An 18,721-nucleotide genomic window follows, 5' to 3' on the forward strand; every position below is an offset into this window, starting at 1 on the left:
AACTGCTGCCGAGGCTGCAGGAATGCTGTCATCCATACAGTAGTGCTCAAGCGGCGTGTTTACTGCGTGTGTGGGAGAGAGACCGAAACCGCTCGTTTGGAGCTGATGACAGATTTGGGGGCCTGGTTTCGACGAGGAGGGAGTTTGTCGTTGCAACGTGCCGGGAAAAAAAAAATCCCAGTTTTGTCCCAATGTTGTTCAAGTCGTGCATGTTGAGTCTTCTGATCTCCAGTTGCTTGAGCTCTCGTCTTTTAACGCTCTTATGTGATAGACTGGCTAATTTCAGAACCAAGGACAGGTCCCTTTTGAATGTCTGTGTTGATGTAACTCAAAAGCGTTTGCTGGAAAATGGCTGGTGTGATTCTAACGATGGATTACCATCCGTACCCATATTGTTTTGCAGCAGACCCCTTAAATTGCTGCTTGTAACAAAGTTTGAGTTCGTCCCTCGCTGTGTGTGCGCAGGCCTTCGCTCTGCACCCGCGCCAGACAAACCACCCTGTGGGCCGCGTCCTTCCTTCACTGCCACCGTCTGATAAAAACACAGTCGCAGTCGCATTTAAAGAAGCGTACGCGGCCTGGTGTCAAGTGGAAGTCCTGTGGGAGTGTTTGCAGGTATACGCAGCATCCCTCTCGGGACTCGCAGGCTTTTGCTGATGTAATAACATTTGCTTGTGCCAAAAGGTCAGAGATCATCTCAGTTTTACCATCAGCCCTCGCTATGCAGCCGCGTGTCCCGTGGTTTGGATGTGTGTTCCTTCTCTCCATCTCCTCACGTGCCTCGAGACAAGTTCAATAGGACAAGTGGGAAAAACCGGCAGCATTTGTTTATTAAAGTTACCAAACGATTACGTGCGTGCGTGCGTGCGTGCGTGTGTGTGTGTGTGAGAGAGCGAGAGAGAGAGAGAGAGAGAGAGGCGCCATGCCTTGTGCCTTTAATGTACCTTAGCTTTTTTTATTGAGCAGAAACCACGGCACATCCGGTAAGGCTTTCACTTTAATGAGAACCTCCTTCCTCCAGCATCCCTCCCTACACACACACACACACACACACACACACACACACACACACACACACTCACACTCCCTCTTTCACATGACATCAGCATTGCTGCTGATTGGTCTGCCATGCTGAAGGTCATTTATTAACACATTATCTACACACACTGCACAACTTTAATGCGGTTATCTGTCTTGGTTTCCGGTCTTGGAATACACGTGCTTGAAATTATTTTATAATTTTACAAAAACGGACGTCTGGGCTTTTTTTATGCCATTTAATGACTTTGAGGTCATTTTGTGTCACAAAGGTGATGAGGATCCGTAGATGAGAGTTGGTTTAAAGCACCGAGCAGTTTTAGCGCAGTGCTCCACTCTGCTGCTGCAGTGACTCCGTTTGAGATTTAAGGGAACACAAAGTCAGTTCTGTCAATGGTTTTCATTAAGTAATATTGTAATGCTGTTTGTGTGAAATTAGGACAAGATGTATTTTGGCTACTTCTTTAAGATTGCTATTGTACTCCTGCCATGTTTATATTTGATGATTGCAAAAGAGTTTTTTGGTGATAAGAGTCTTAATAATGAAACTAGGAGCATAATGGAGACATCTTCTATAATGCTGACAGAATGAAACCAGAAGAAATGCATTTAAAATCCAGGGCTATGCTAGTTTATAATCAGTCTCTGACTGCATCTAAAGATCAGTGGACCGACTATTGCAATAAAACATGTACTTTAAGTAAGGAATATAACATTGAACAGAGTTATTCATGTTTGAATACATGTTCCACATGATGCGGCTGGTGGAAACTTCCCATGACACTAGACATTGTTGTTACAATATAAATCTCTCCATAATTTCCTTTTATATATACAAACCATATCAATTAAAATAAAATGTTGTAGGTAAAAAAGTTCAGAAACCTACTTTTGTCATTCAAAGATACCCAGCTTTTCACTCCATTGACATATCTCAACAATCTCCCGGGACCTGAAGTGGGCCTCCAACATCGAGCCCATCAGGAAGAAGGCCCAGCAGATGTTGGACTTCCTGTTCTACTGTCTGTTCTCTGCCCTTCCATCACTGCGCGGGTCGGATCAGACTACAACGGAGAAAATCATTGTCTCCATCCTGGGCCTGCAGAGCTCCAGAGTCAGGAAAAACATATATTTTTTATATATATACTTTTGGGATACTTATTTATGTGTAGTTGTTAAAAAGTAGAACGGATGTAAGTAAAGGCATTTATGTCGTCTTTTTTGTAAAATGGGCGACTGCGCCGGCCTCCCAGTGTCACCTGGTCCACAACCGACATCTGAGAATATTTTGGGTTTTCTAGAGAAGGCGAGTGAAGTGTCAAGTGTTCTGTTCTGAATTCAGTATTGCCGTTATCACATCAAGTCTCCAGACAGTCGACTCTCAAGTGTAAAAGAAGTTCAAGGTCCAAGATGAGTCTAAGTCGTCATGTGTGTGACTTAAAGCTGCACTTAACGGAGCAATGTTATGGTTTTGTTTCTACCTCGTTAAACATATTTTAAAGTTTGTCTCAGGGTAAGTTGCTCTCCCCTTTTAATACTTGTCTATGTATCAGCATGTTTGTATTTTCAAAGTATGTGCGTTGTTGCGTTATAGCTTTGAGCTGCAGGAACCCACATTCTAGGCCTGTGTGAACTTGGCTTTCAACGCTCAGTTTGTAATTTATGTGTTTTTTAAATTCCAAACAAATGGTATGTGGCTCAACGTGCAAATGGCATCCTGAGCAAAACGCACGTGCGTTTTTTTAAAGAAAGCCATGTTGAAAAACGCTGTTACAAGTCGCTTTGGATAAAAAGCGTCAGCTAAATGACCTGTAATGCACCATGGCCAGATGTCATGTAGTATTATGTATATATGTGTGTGTCAAAGCCAGAATGGAGTTCTGCTCAGAGGTGCAAAACATGCATTTTTGAGCGTGCAGCTGGTTCCAGGGCTGCAGTGTTTGTCTGCTTCATATTTCTTTGTGATAAGATCTCATAACCTCCAAAATGCTACACTTGCAAAACATTGTCTTTGCATGTTAAAGCGGATGCTACTTGTTAACCCCGAGAGAAAGATGGGGAGAGATAGTCAAAGTGAGAGAAAACAAATGGAAGCAAAGTTTTAACGTATTTGAAAAGCACTGAATTTTTTATTTAAAGTTTTACGTTCAAAACTACTTTTTTTTTACTACTTACTCATTAAATTAGAAAAAGTGTTCTGACTGTATTTTCCAATAATCCCATTTAAATGAAGTATGGTAAACATATGTAAGTTTCCTATTGATGGTTCTATAACATTTCTTGTATTTCCCACTCACTCCTAAAATACAATTCTCCTTTCATACAGTACTACATCAAAAACTTCTCGCTCCAATGTCTTGGTTTTAAAGTCCCCAGTTATGTAGGTTTTGCTTTCATTTCCCACTCATGTGTCAGAGGCTCATAACGGCTCCAATTCGGATGGATCCATTTCCACGGATGAACGAAACTTTAAACTATTCGGCTTTTATTCTATTAATCAATTCTCTCTCACCCTGGACTTTGCGTCTTGATGCTGCAAGGCGTGCCGCGGCGCACCGGTGCCCCATGTGATACTGACGGGGGGAGGAGGAGGAGGAGGAGGAGGAGGAGGAGGAGGAGGAAGAAGAAGAGGAGGAGGGGGGTCGTTCCTGCAAGAGTGAGCTGGTCCTCACTGTTCACATCACTCCACATCCCGGCCACCCTCGGGGCGCAGCTGCACTGTAGAGCCTGTCGGTTGGACGCGGCGGATACCGCCTCGCAGCTTAACGCAGTCGCGCCGCATCTTGGAGGGCTGTTGTTGTTTTTGTTGTTGTTTTTGTTGTTGCTGGGCCTGAAGTTCCTCTTCGTCATCGTCAGCCATGGGAGCGGAGAGTTCGGTGCCGCGGGACGGGAAGGACCAGGAGGATGCTTCAGCTTCAGCCTCGGGTCCGGAGCTGCGTGCGGAGGCGGATGCGCTCCAGGAGGAAAGCAGCGTCCATGACAGCAAGGTACAGGCGATGATGGAGCGAGTCGGGGGGCCGGGGGGTCGAGGGGGGGGCCCCTGGGTGTGCTTGTACATGATCATTTAACCGCGTTAACTTACTGGGGTTGGCCGTGCTGTTACTAACTTACCCCCCCTCATGTCTTACCTGGTGTTCCCTGTGACATACCTGACGTCATTGCGCCACTTCAGGGCGCATCGGTGCGCATCCATGTGCGCCGTGTGTGTTTTTTTGCTGAGTAATGCTTGGAGTTGTCTGCAGTCCGCAGTAATAAAAAGGAAGAGCTGCGCAGCTCGCTGCTGCTCAGCGGGAGACGTTCAATCACGACTCTTTTTTCCAAAAGCTTTGGCGCTTTGCAGACAAGCACGTGGGAGCAATGCAGTAACGGAGAGGGACTGCAGGGCATTTAACGTTTGAGTTAATAACAGGGTCACGTGGGACTCATTTATGGTGCAGTTTGGTTTGTTTCAGTTTTTTAAAACATTTTTTTATAACTAAATAAAAAAACTATATTATTTTCAAAGCAATCTAAAATTGACTGTTTTATTCGCATTTAAGTAACGAGATGGAAATCAGACTTACAACACAGACACTGAGAGACACTGAAAATATAGAATAATTTAATGAATATGAGAAAATATAAATAAACAGGAATAATTTGATATACCTGTGTTATATTAAATGTAATCATTTATAAAAAATGTATCAAATAAACTTATCATTTAAATCCTCATGCAGAATATATGAACGTTCCATTTAAAATAACGTATGCCAACAACCACTTACAGCATATTTTGAAGAGCCCAGCTGACATCCACGAGGGATCTTGCAGTCTCTGCACAGTCACCTCGGTGTAAATTTGTTCAGTGTGGTGTGAATTAATATTTGGAACCTGCTCTATTCACGCCACATATAAGATTTGTTGATGTTTTTGAGTGACAGAGGTCGGCGGATGAGATTTTTGTGGCTTTGAGTGAAAGGTCAGCAGAAAGGTCACGATGACAGTGAAGCAGACATTAAGAGAAGCAGAGGGCTTCAACATTGGGTGACAATTTCGAATCGTTGCTACCTCATGAATTTTCATGATGGTTTTCTTTCTCAAGGATGTGAGTTTTTGGCTTGTTTTTTTTTTTACAAATTGGCTTCTTCCGTTTGACTCACAGATGTTTTGATAAGCTTTGAGTTGTTATCATCGCGGTAGCAGTGTTTTTCGCTTGTATTTAACCAGTTACACTGGAATGTATGAAACAGGAATTCACTCTACACACCAATAAAAATAGATTTAGAGGCATATTGTATAATATTCCGCAAAAATGAGAGGTACACATTAGCTCTAAGGATTTCCATTTCATGCTACATTGTTCTTTAACTCCTCTATACGTTTCAAAAGGAAACATTGTGCTGTTTTATTGTTTTAGTGGTTCAAGATGAAATCGTCGGTGTGTATAGTTGAGGTTCCTTGTCACATCTGAGATGCCGGAGTGGTTCGCCGCTCCACAAAGGAGACATTTGAGACTGTAGGACAACACGTATGTGCAGCGAAAGTTTTCTCCCTCATCAATCAACCCATTAACTTGCACTGAATAATCTTGTGACCATTTGGACCCAATGTCGGCAACCACAGAAAGAGTAAACACTGTATTTAAAGTAGCTAAAACGAGATGCAGTGAAGGGTCATTGCACACATCTGCATTAACCAGCATTAAATAACATATCGCTTAGGACGGCCGTGTTTTGGCAGAATTAGTTACTCTTGTGTGTGTTTTTGGAGTCTTGCTGCTCGATACACAGTCAATAGAAACCCTCCTCACTCTACAGTGGAATTTTAGCACTATCTCTGTCTTCGCCACCGTCCCACCTTCCTCATAGCTCTGTTAAGTATCGGAATTATCACGTTAACGTCACGATACCAGCAAGTCTCCAGTGTTTCCCCGCGGTGTACAACTTCATAGCGGTCGGGTTGAGCTACAGTTCGGCCGACGGGTGGGTTGTTTGCAGTGTTGGGCAAGTTACTGAAAATGAGTATTTAGTTACAGTTACTAGTTACTTCTTTTAAAGGTAATTGAATTACTTACCAGTTACTGTGTTTCAAATGTAATTAGTTACTCTGGAAATTAACTTTTAAGTTACTTTTATGTCTGCTTTTTAAATGTAATGAATATAAATAGTACTGAACAGTCAAACACAATAAACATATTTTTTAGACCTATTTATTGTAATCAACAGGGCAACAGGCCTTCAAATCAAGCAGTAGTACCAAAGTCCTTTTTAATACTTAACTTAATACAAAATAACAGTTTGAGGCATTTGCCTGTAAGCAACTGACTCGACAGTTGACAGGATGCATCTCATCTTCAACATACCGAGCAATCAATCTATTCAGCTCTGCCCGGTTTATCCGCTGCACTGCAGTCCGTGTAAAGTGGAGCCGTGGTTGTTTGCGTGGAGCGGCGCATGCAGCATCCGCTTCGCGTCACAAAAGAGAGTAACACGAGTAACGAACTCATTTCAATTTCAGTAATTGTAACTGCGTTAATTTATTTAAAAAAATACTTCATTACATGCTCGTTACCGCTAAAAGTAGTGGAATTATACAGTAATGCGTTACTTTTACTCCCAACACTGGTTGTTTGTATCCTGGTGCCACGTGTGCGCATCCACGGACGTATTTGTTTTTTGTTGATTTTTTGTTGTTTTTACCAGACACTTTCCGGGGGGGTTACATTGGTGGGGGGAAACACTGAGTCTCTACATAGTCAGTTTCCCAAAGGTTGTGATGGCGGTACACACAACACTGCATTCATGCTATAAAAAAGCTCGTATTTCAGCTCATTTAAATATCTGGGAAGGTGTCCAGACATTTTGCTTTCATCCTCAAACTGTTGCCGTTTCCCATCAGCTTGAGCCATTTCCACTAATTACAAAATGAGAACAATCATGCAATAAAACATTTAATCCAATCTGGCCTCAATCAACTCGTGTAATCTGTTTAAGAATTTTAAATACATTTCTTTAGATTAGATTAGATTCAACTTTATTGTCATTGCACAGGGTACTGAGGCAACGAAATGCAGTTTAACATCCAACCAGAGTGCAAAATAGCAAAAAGTGCAGAGTATGTGCATATGTAAAGTGTAATAAGTGAATAAATAGTCAACCAGACCCATTCTTACAAAATTATTATAGTTCTGCAGTTGTGTAAAGATGCACATAAACATCTGTCCAGATCTACGCAGCGAAGGAAGCTGTAGGCCGCTGTAGGTTGCAGATGTTCACACAGAAGTACTTCTGCTAAGTCTCAGCAATGAGACCCAGTGATCGGAGTAACCATGCGAAGTATAAAAGATCCGCGCCTCTTCTCGCCACTGCTCCACGTCTTAGTAAGTAAAGATGAGGCTTCAGGCCGAAGGCCAAATGAGCCCGCCGCTCGCCTCTGCAGAAGGACTTGACGTCATGGTTCCAATGTGGGTAGTAATTTAATGTTGAGCAGAGCGATCACACTCTATACAACAGTTTGCATGCTGGACTCTAAAATGTCCTTTGTGCCCTGCCAGTGATTTGGATTTTACGGCTTGGTCTCGCTGACTCCTCCCCTTGACACCCCCGTGTGCTCTTTCGCACCTGGAACTGCACCCATGTCTGATGTGGCAGCGCTTCGAAAACACACGACCACACCGACACGAGACAAGTGTCTTTTTGCTCCTCAAATCTGCAGTCAACGTTACCACGGTGACCTTCACAGAAACGAAGACGGCAGCTTGCCCCCTGACTCCAATGAGCGACATCAGGTTATGTAATGTAATGTCATGTGTGCTGATTAAGGCGGGTACGTTCCTGGGTAACGAGCTGCAGCTGATCGGATCCTGCTGCGGCTCTGATTATCCTGTTTAGCAGAGAGAGACAGTGGGTGGGGGGGGGGGGGGGGGGCGGCGGAAGGGGTCAAACAGAGAGTCCATTGAGGATGGGCCGGGACCGCGACAAGCCGGGGGCCCCCTCGTGTGCACCGGCCCAAAACAAGAGGAAGGAACCCACCAGGGAGGGGAGGGAGGGGGGGTGGGGAAGCGTTTTGGGTGGGCAGGGGAAGAGGGGACGGGTGTGGAGCCCAGAGAAGACAGGGAAAGGGGGGGGGGGGGGGGGGGCGGGGGCGCCATAGTGACACAAAGGCAGATGAATCAGCCGATTGTTCCCTCGGTCCGGTCTCCCTCCTGGTTCTGTAAAAAGACACAGATGACAGAGGTGGAGTGAAAAGGGTGCAGGTGAAAAGAAAGACAATGTTACAGTGTGTTACAGAGGTGTGGGAACTCATCTGCCCAAAATCTGTTCTCCATGTGACGAACAGGCGAGTTATCAGGAAGTTATGAGGAAACAACACAGAAAACGACAAAAATGATTCACTGTTCTTCACCAGACAAGGAGATTTTACAGCTCCAGATGTTTCTTTGTCAACCAGCTCATCTTTACATTGAGTTCAGTCTGTCAAAGGTCAGTTCAATCCATAGAGGGGAAGACAGACAAATTTCTGTAAAAGGATAAAACGTATTTCATGATTTAGCTGTACTTGCCACAGACTTAGATAGTTTTAGCTTGAGCTGTACTCCCAGTTATAACTGAAAGATTTATTGTGTTAAATTATACATCTAAAGTAAAACAAAGAAAGTGCAAATATTATATATATATATATAATACTATAACGTTCTGTGAAATACACTTCCGCTGTTGAAGATCTGCAGCAGATACAATGCCACAGCTCGGAGAACTAGTAGAAAACTGGAACTTTCCACGATGATTATTTTCTCTTTTTTCTTGTCAAAGTGCAACAGGAAGTAGCTTTCTGCTAATTAGTCGGCCCCTCCACCAGCTTCCTATCTTCTATCTCTCTGTTTTACTGCCGGTAAAAAAGAGACGCGTGTTTGAGGATTTGAAAAAACTGAGCTTGTTTGTTCCGTTCCCCTTCAAATTAGATTTCACCCCAATAATTAGATTTAATGATGAGATCCCAGGACAAAATAAAATCCCCAGAATTCATCCATATCAAAATGTCACAGAATGCTATAAACTGTTTTTGTCTGCAGTGCTTGTTTTTGTTCATATGGTATAAATGAGCTGAGGACATGGACGCCATGTCCTCAGCTTGTTTATCCCGTCTCTGTTTTGACTCCAGTAACGTCGTTCATCTTTCCACTGAGCTCACTAAAAGTCGTCTATCAATTAGGTTGGTTGATCTCTTACTTAAAATATCTCATTGTAGCTGAAGAAAACAGTTTAAGTCTCATTAGTTTAAGTGTTATACAGTCAATGTAGACTATAAAGTGAGACTATAAATCACAGTTTTGCCCATTAATCCAAGGGATTGAGGGCAGTCGCTCACAAACTGTCATGTTACCAACAAATGCTTCCCATCTTGTTTCGGGCTCTTGGTCTATTGTTGTTGAATGCAGACAGAAGGAACGAGAGACTCGACGCGATGCCACGGTGACGAAAGAACAGCAGAGTGTTTCCTGTGGCTTTGCTCGGAATTGCGTTATCCCAAATTGGAAAACACTTTTATTCAATCAAGACGTCACAGGTTGGATTCACTTTTTCCGTGCACAAACACACATGACCATCCGGCATCAGCCATCAGCTCCTGTGCGTTGTTGGGGGAGGTCTGAGGAGGGGCTTCCCCCCCCTTTTCCCCCCAAGCTGAGAAGCAGTGTCCCGTCGTAATGATGTAATGATGTGCTATTGAATATGTGAGCTCTGGTCTGTCTGACGCCCCACAGGGACGGTTACAGCTCCTCTGTCCCCACCAATCATTACGATTGGAAGACTCTGCACACGTCAGCGTCTTTATCTGCGTTTTTTATTTTTGTATCCTCGTGCAGCAGAGGAGGCTGGAAGGCTCTCGGATTTAATTGATAAAGGAGGATACGTCTGCTTGCATAAATCGGTCGTGGTCTTGAAAAGAAATCTGATCACGTTATTTGGTTCTGTTTTCTTTTTTTTCTCCATTTTGGACACTTCTGCTCCTCGTGTCATATGAGCTCCTCCTATCTGCTCCGTCTTCTGTGTGCATGAAACAGGGAGGATCGCTGTGTCAGATATTGTGTAAGTTGGAACTTGTGATGCATAAAGAGTCTCGTGGTTCAGGTTCGGAATTTTAAAAAAGACGTCCACTGCGACACTGTGCTGAAAATAGCATCTGTTACATCACAAGCCTCTGTGGACTCGCTCATCCATTCTGCCTCCACTTCTTGTCCTCTCCGTTCACCTGTTAGCTCTTTGCTCTGCAAACCAGAGTGAAAATGCACCGGGTTTGTCCGATTAGTTTCATAACTTCTTGCATCTGCTGAAAGAAAATGTCTCTTTTGTGGGTCCACGTTGCTCCAGTGACCCGGGTATGACCTGTCCAACAAGCCTTCACACCTCCACGACAAAATGCTCCTTTGCCTTCTAAATAGAACTCTGGGAGCCATGTCAGCAGAAAAACATGAACTAGGGTGGTGAACAGTTACCATTCTGAAGAATACAGGAGGTCACGTACCAGGAAAACACTCAGCATCTCACCCTGTAGATGCTTAATGTGACCTTCTCCGTACGCTGTTGGGCTTTGTGGCTCTCGTAGGCTCATTCGTTCGGGACTAGAAGACGAATGCTCAACCCCTCTGTGATGAACCCGTTCACCTCTCTCGCTGCCTCGCTACTCTTTTCTTCCGCATCCATTTTTCATCAGCACACATGTCACATTGTGTGTGTGTGTGTGTGTGTTTTGTACAGGTGTGCTTACACTGCTGGTGGGCGTCGGACCATTTGAAGGACAAACTGTGAATCACGGCCTCAGTGCAGCTGCTTTCTGCGTTGGCGTATTGATTCAGTTGAGGGGCCTAAGATTTAGTGTATTGACCAAACGTTTGTACGTATATTACAATCCTCGTAAATAACGGTAGAACCCATTGGCCTGAAAAACATAGCAAAGGAACGGTGGAAAGTACTCTTGTTGTGTGTCCAGTATGTCCATTTCATGCTGCCTTAGTGTAAATGCTACAGTACATTTTGATCTAATCTCAGTTAATATGGTGCTTTGCCTTACTGTAAATTCAAATATCCTTTAGCCGAAACTCTGTTTGTATATAAATGCATCAAAAGAAATGTGCTGCTCATCCTGTACATACATGACATGTAATGTAATTTAATGTAAAATGTACTCAACATTTTAGTTTAGTAAATTTCTGAATGCTTTTCCCATAATATTAACCTACTAATTCTTTCATACAGTTTTTCTGCACAGAACTAACTTTGGGAGATTTTTGCAAGATACAAGTTATCTTGGTAAACCTGGTTTTATTCACATGAGAAAGCATTTGGTTTTCGGCTCTAACTAGCACCACACCAAACGGATTCCAACTGTGATTGAGTTGTGACTAACCTTCCCACGTAAAAGCACATACTGCATATGGTGTTGGATTTGGACCCTGTAAGATGAGTCTTATGATACCCAACTGTCTCAGGATAATTAGGAACATTGAAGTGAATTAGCTGGTCGCTGTTTACTCATTTAAGGTGAATGGAAGAGTTGTCTTACACTGCTAACGACTGCTCATTGCTTTATTAATATAAGCATTATGGGACTAATTTCCCATCAACTACCTCCTGAGTTGAGTAATACTGAGTTGGTTGTTCTGGCCTGGAAAACATACTTCTATTTTAGGCAGATTTTTTTCACATGTCTCATTAAATGAAGCCGACAACATGTGAGAAAAACAGAACAGATTGTTCTTCTGAAATACATACTTACTAAACATGTTTGCTCTCGTGTTAAAGGCTGCACTAATTAATATTTTTATCCCAAGAACGGATCAAACTGCTGCATGTAACGTGAAATGGGTTGCTGGTTCGAGCTGTTATAAGGGAATTTACACTGTGACGACAAAAATGTTATTATTGTGCCTTACAGTTAAGTTAAGTAACCGGTTTGACATTGATAATAAATTCGGTGTGATATAAGACAAGTTACACTTCATCTCTGAGCGTGGAACTTTGAACCGTGCTCACATTTTGGCGAATAGTTTGTTTGTCTCCTATTTTTCCATCCAGTCTTTACATTATTACGGGGAAATCAAACCGTCCCAGTTATGTAAACAAAGCACGGAGAAACACGCACCGAGGAAGAAGAACTCTATTCTCACGTGAACATTGCTTCTCTAGATCTTTATAGTTGTTTGCTTCCGTATGAATGTTCTGAATGTTGAATGTTGTCTGTATTTATTGTATTATTACCTCCATTTTATGTCCCTCTTGCCACTGATTCGCAGCCACATTCACCTTCAAACTATTTCAATGCCTCCAACTTAAAGTGACCTATTTGCCCGTGAATGTTGTCTCTGTGCCAATATTTTAAACATTTAGACACTAGTAGGGGAATAGTTTGCTGCCCGAAGCCAGAAATAACAGTCTGGTTTAAATATCTGACTAATTGAAGCCATGTTTGAAGCGTTTTGGGTGCGTTCCAGACACCCTCTTGCACTAGTCATCATCTTCTCTCTCATACGACTCTGCAGCTCAGATGCTTATCGGTGCTCAAAGATATTTACAGATTCATGACAGGAGGGTCAGCAAAGGGGGGGGGGGGGGGTGGATTTGTTATTTCAACCCAGTCGGAGAGGCAGGCCCCCGGGGTCAAACGCTGGCCTGTGTGGCCTGATTGTGATCGTGTCCTGGGGGGTCTTTCCTGCGAACCACTGTTGTTGTTTGGCTCCGTTTGCTGTTCAAGTGTAGCAGCCGCGCAGATGAAGGGGCGAGGGTGATGAAAAACAGACAAATTGTGGGAGGTATTGAGACTTTGGGTTACGGGGTTAGCGATGCACTGATGTAGGTACAGCGGGACAAACCTGTTTTGATCTGTCTTCATGAAATGGCGGCTAACAGGTGCGTGACTCCTGGGGGTCACTGGGCCTTTTTGTTTGCATTTCATTCTCCCTGCTCGGTCTCCCTCTCTCTTCCCACCCACTGGCGTACGCATGCGTCTCTCTGCTGTTTCATCTGTCTAATTCTGTCTCCCTCTGGTCGTCCTCTCACGTCGTGCACGTCAACTGGCCGGAAATGAAATAGAGCTGACTGTCATGCCGACAGGCAGATGTTGTTTCCAGTGCTGCACAGAAATTGGCCACAAAAGTATCTTCCGTTACATAGTTTCATGTATTTATTTTGATTTCGAAAACAACTACAGACCGGTCTCTCTGCTTCCCTTTTTGTCCAAAACCTTTGAACGTGCGATCTTTAACCAACTCTCCTCTTATCTCCACTGTAACAACCTCCTTGACCCCCACCAGTCAGGCTTCAAGGCAGGCCATTCCACAGAGACTGCTCTCCTTGGTGTCTCAGAGCAACTCCACACTGCTAGAGCTGCCTCTCTCTCCTCTGTCCTCATCCTTCTGGACCTCTCTGCTGCATTTGACACAGTCAACCACCAGATCCTTATCTCCTCCCTTCAGGAACTTGGTGTCTCAGGCTCTGCTCTCTCCCTTCTCTCGTCCTACCTCGACGGCCGCACCTACCGGGTAACCTGGCGAGGATCTGTGTCGGAAGCTTGTCCTGTTACTACTGGAGTTCCTCAGGGTTCCGTCCTGGGTCCCCTTCTCTTCTCGCTCTACACCAACTCTCTTGGCGCTGTCATTCGCTCGCGTGGCTTCTCCTACCACAGTTACGACGATGACACCCAACTTATTCTCTCCTTACCTCACTCGGATTCTTCGACCCAGGACTTGACGGTCAACTTTGTTAACTCCGTGCTAACGCCCACTTTGACTGCAGGAACCTCGGCGTCATGGTCATGGTCAAACCCAACATCCCGACCCGCACTCTCCGCTCTGCATCTGCAAAACTGCTCGTCCCTCCCTCGCTGAGAGCAAAACACTCGACTAGATCTCGACTCTTTGCTGTCCTTGCTCCGAAATGGTGGAACGAGCTCTCTGAAGACACCAGGACCGCAGAAAGCCTTCACATCTTCAGACTAAAGACACACCTCTTCAGACTCTACCTCGACTAAAAGACTAACAAATTGTAGCACTTAAATTGTACTTGTAACGCCACTTATCTATAGCAAATTATAAATTAGCTTATTTGAGGAAATTGCTCGTTTCTTGTTCTTCTGAGTTTGTATCCCTATGGTTGAAGGCACTTATCGTAAGTCGCTTTGGATTAAAGCGTCAGCTAAATGACATATAATGTAATGTCCTTTCTAACCTTTTATTTGATATGTCACATTTCATGCGGTTTTTATCAAAGAAAATTAATTTTTGGGGCAAAAGTCACGTTTATGCTTTTCAATACAAATAGCAAGTCAGTTGAAGTCTAGCACAGTATGTAGGATGTCTGATGGGAAAATAGCTCGAAAAACGTTTGATGGATTGCAGTGGAAGTTTGTGCTTGTGTTCACACGCAATTATGGCAAATTTCTTTGGCAACCCTCCAAGGTCCCCAAACTCCAAACTGTCATTTTACTTTTAGTAGTTTGAGTAATCTAATCCTGACCCGGTCAATTATATTTTTGTCATGAATTGGAGAGTTGCTCTTTCCAGACTGTTCAAACATTGATAAACTAAACAAACGATGACACGTTCACTTTGGGTTACAAACCAAACACATCCAGCTTGTGTGAAGAGTTGACAGATTTATTGTAACAGTTGCCTTCCGGAAAGCCAGCACCATAAAAAAAAGTGTATTATAAAATCTGCTCTGTGTGTATGGCAGAAGAGGATGACGCAATTGGGATGATAGAGGGACAGATGTAGTGTAACAAAAAGAAAAGAGGATGGACTTTTCACATTGTAAATCCGTTAAACATCTGGGTATGACTTGATGTTGTCAGATGAGACCTCATACAGATGTTTGAGGGAATGCCATCTATATATGATCATTATTTGGTCAACCAGATCTTGTTATTATTAAATCAGTGTTTCTTTATTTTTGCTTTAAACTGCTCTGGACTGCAACAACACACACACACACACACACACACACACACACACACACACACACACACACACACACACACACACACACACACACACACACACACAGCAACAGCAGCAGCAACAGCAGCAGCAGCAACAGCAGCAGCAGCAGCACAGGTACTCACTGTCTGAGCACCTGAGCAGAGTTAAAGGTTGTGGAATAAGTGAGAGTGCTCTTTGGGGGTCTTGTCAGTCTTTGATCTCTGGTATGTACTGAATGTCGGGGTCAGGCGTAATAGATTGGGGGCTGACAGAGGCGAGGAGACATGAAGGGAGGGAGACGCACACGATGGTCACACTGGGCCCTGGAAACCCCCATTAGACTAAGGGGAAATACCTTTAGCAATTTGATTAAATCTACTTTAGCTTATTTATGGAGTTTTATTTATCAGGATGAGGGTGAAGCTTCTACCGGCCAGACGTCATCTACGCGGGGAGGTTGAAGCTAACTTTATTAAATACTCCCCATAACTTATTAATGGAGCTTGTTCAATCTAAATGCAGGTTAAAATTCATTTGATTGTAGAACAAATGTGCTGCTGACTTAAACTACTTGTGTAAGTGCTTTAATTTTCGCTTAACCTACAACTTAATTGCAATTTCATCGTCTATCTTTCTTCATGAGTAAAAATGAGGGAAAGTAATCTTTCGTGTTAATAATTCAAACTGAACCAAAAACAAAAAGCGTTTCAAATAGACCATCAAAATGATTGAACTGCCATGAAAATTAGGACTACTTTCCTTGGACTACTTTCTTCCCATCCATTTCTCCTCATTCCTTCTCTGCTTCTCATCACCTCTCTCTCTCTCTATCTTCACATCTCTGCTTTCACCTCCTCTCACTCTTGCTCTTCTTTGCCTTTATCTCTCCCCTCTCAGTCGCCTCCCCCGACAGCCTCATCCTCCTTTCGTCTGCCTTGAGACTGTCTACACCTTAGGGGTCAGAGGTCGCCGGGTTAACTGTCACGTACAAACTACGACCCCACAGAGATTCTTTATGCCTGTTATCTCCTACTGAGGGTTTGCGTGTGTGCGCATAGCTTGGCAGTAATCTCATCGTGATGGTTTGTTAAGTCACTCATTGAGACAGCAGGAAATGTTTATTCTCAAAAGTTAAAGACATTTTCTTTATCTCTGTTCTTTGTTATGGGTGAAAAGTACAGCTAGATTCTTGGAAAATCTGATCTGCTGCTCGTTTCCACACGGACTCTTAAATCGACTCAATCTCCAATAGTGAAAGACTTTAAACCATCTCGACAGTCACTTGTATAAACCATCTCAAAGACACCAAATAAAAGGAGTCAAATGCGAGCCGCAAACCAAAACGAGCCTACCCAAGTCAATTCTGTTTTTATTTGAGCGGATCCGATTTAAACAAAGGTCAGCGAAACACTTTTGGCCGATTAGTTCCACCTCTTCTCGCCTCCTTCTTGCTGCCTGTCCTCACACGCTAAAGCCCTGAGCTTTAGATGGGATTTGCCAGCTGCGTCATCCTCTTCTTGTCCATTAAACCCCTCCTCCTGCGTTCTGTGTTTGGTTTAGGTGATATAAATCTCCTGCGCTGGCCCTTGTGGAGTGATTTAGGAGTCGGCGGGTTGTCTCTCTCCTGGAGTGGAGAGGTGCAGCCGGGAAGGGGGAGGTACATGAAAGAAAAGGAAGGACAAAAATGACTAATTTAGGATAAAAGTAAGACAGAAAGGGAGCTAAAGTTAGAGAAAGGATTACAAAGAAAGAAGACAAGTCATTCTGCTGCTCAGCTTAGTCTTACACAGCAAATATGATGTTGCAGCACAGGTGGTGTAGACACTAAAAGTTATAAACCTTGAACTTGCATCACTTTCTGTGAAGCCAGGTGTAGGATTATTCTTTATTTTTCTTATTGTCAACAAATACCATGAATAGATCCTAACCAACTGTGCACGGCTCTGCCCGTTGACTTTCCTGCCTGGGCCTCCGAGCCTGAAGCCCGCTGGTTCCTGTTGTAGATCTTTGGCACAAATTGAACGATTTAAATGCTAAACTATTTTCAGTAGTGGAATAATGCACAGCCTCAAAATAAACTACTGTGCTGGAGCTCATCAAAAAGAAAGAGCACGTCATCCAGTGCAACAATGTGGCTCATTGATGCGTTTGAGGACAACAATGGAGCTCAACGGCCCTGAAGAATACGCTGAATCAGGCTTAGAATCGATTCATTGTGTGCTTTGGCCTTCTCGAGCAATTCAGTGACTAAATGAAAGAATATCCCCGGCCTTATTCTCTGATGCCGATAGCAAGGATTTATGATTTGTCTTTACCCGTCTGCCACGCATTGTCATTAGACAAGCGGTGTACATCTGAATGGTGACACAGCAATTACCGTAAGCGCCACACAAGTCTGCTGGCAGACAGATACCAAGTGCCTAATGGATGTGTAAACACTCCAGTGAAAGAGGCTGCAAAGGGGGAGGAGGAGGGAGGAGATAAAATCATCCACTGCGACTATCTGGCCTCTTGTGATAAATGAAGACGAAAGCCAAGAACAAATAAAAAGAACCTGTTTGAATCCCTTTTTATTTGTTCTGGGCAGGAGGTGTAAACAGATACCGGATACTTCAGTGCTACCTGTTTATTAATATAATGTACACACATCCACATAGACAGAGTTTACCTCCCGCTCACGAGGAAAGGCATTTGTTTTTCCTGTAATTCTGCGGGATAAGGCTGCTTAAATACCAGACAGAAGACCAAACAATGTTTTTTTTCCCCCCCTGCTGTTGTTTTGTCGAGCAGATGTTTTTGTTTTGTGACCAGCAGGTCTAAGTCTTCTTTTAGGTCTTTGTGGCAAACCATGATGACCAAGCAGACGTTAAAGAAACCGCACTAACTGGCAGTAATGGGAACTTGCATAAGGAATTCAGAGCAGCTCAGTCAACGCACTACTTATCAGTTCTTGGGTCAGTTTAGTTTCAGCAAAACTAAATGTCAAGCTCAAGCAGGGCGGGACTCATCCGCTCACAGGAAGGAGTCTGATTGTATGGAGGTCAAAAATTAGATAATCCCTCTACTTCTCACTTGATCTGTTACCTGAGTTAACATCGTAAATATAGGTTTGTGATTGACAATGTTTATTTATTATTATAACTATGGTGCCATTTAGAGTAAGACGCACCATAATGTGTGCTTTAGGGCGGGTTTACTGTGATTGACAGGTTGAAGCCATTGCAAGAGCCGGGGGTCTCTACTTCAATCCTCGGCATTCCAAATACGGCAACTTTTATTTACCGGATGCAAAAAGTCATGATGACAAAGGTCATTGCTTCATAACAGCAGTAGACAAAGCAATTGGGATCCTGAGTTTGACTCGAAGCTGCCGTCACTCTGTTTGACCTGCTGTCCAGTCCGGCTGCAGTGAGAAAATAGCAGCAGCATTTTTGACCGGCAGAAAAAGGGAGTGGCATTTTGACGGGGATAGAAGGGGCTTATGAGGTAACTTCGGGACAGAGGTGGTCAAAAGGTGACCGTCTGGGGGGAAGGTGGGCTGTCGGCAAGGAATCCTGGGAATGCCAGTCATGAGGCCGACTGGGGATGGGCGGGGTCGATGAAGGCCTGGAGGTCACTAAAACACAATCTGATCAGAGGTCCCTTTAAAAGGAGAAGCATTACGGAAACATCCTATGAACATTTGTACCTACGAGTTTGTTAATTCCACTATGTGGGAAAATCTCTTCC

The 18,721-nt window shown here is 43.7% G+C and overlaps 1 protein-coding gene across 1 annotated transcript in view; it reads left to right on the forward strand.

Moving 5' to 3' along the window:
• The first annotated feature begins 3,635 nt into the window (after nt 1-3,635).
• Nucleotides 3,636-18,721, forward strand: part of akap12b (A kinase (PRKA) anchor protein 12b) — a 35,305-nt gene continuing 20,219 nt past the window's right edge. Inside the window, exon 1 of the mRNA XM_078093113.1 lies at nt 3,636-4,025. Coding sequence (XP_077949239.1) covers nt 3,897-4,025 — 129 coding nt within the window. The 5' untranslated portion in view covers nt 3,636-3,896. The remainder of the gene's footprint in view (nt 4,026-18,721) is intronic.

The sequence above is a fragment of the Gasterosteus aculeatus genome, chromosome 18, assembly GCF_964276395.1.
Source record: "Gasterosteus aculeatus chromosome 18, fGasAcu3.hap1.1, whole genome shotgun sequence".
In the NCBI taxonomy this organism is placed as follows: domain Eukaryota; kingdom Metazoa; phylum Chordata; class Actinopteri; order Perciformes; family Gasterosteidae; genus Gasterosteus; species Gasterosteus aculeatus.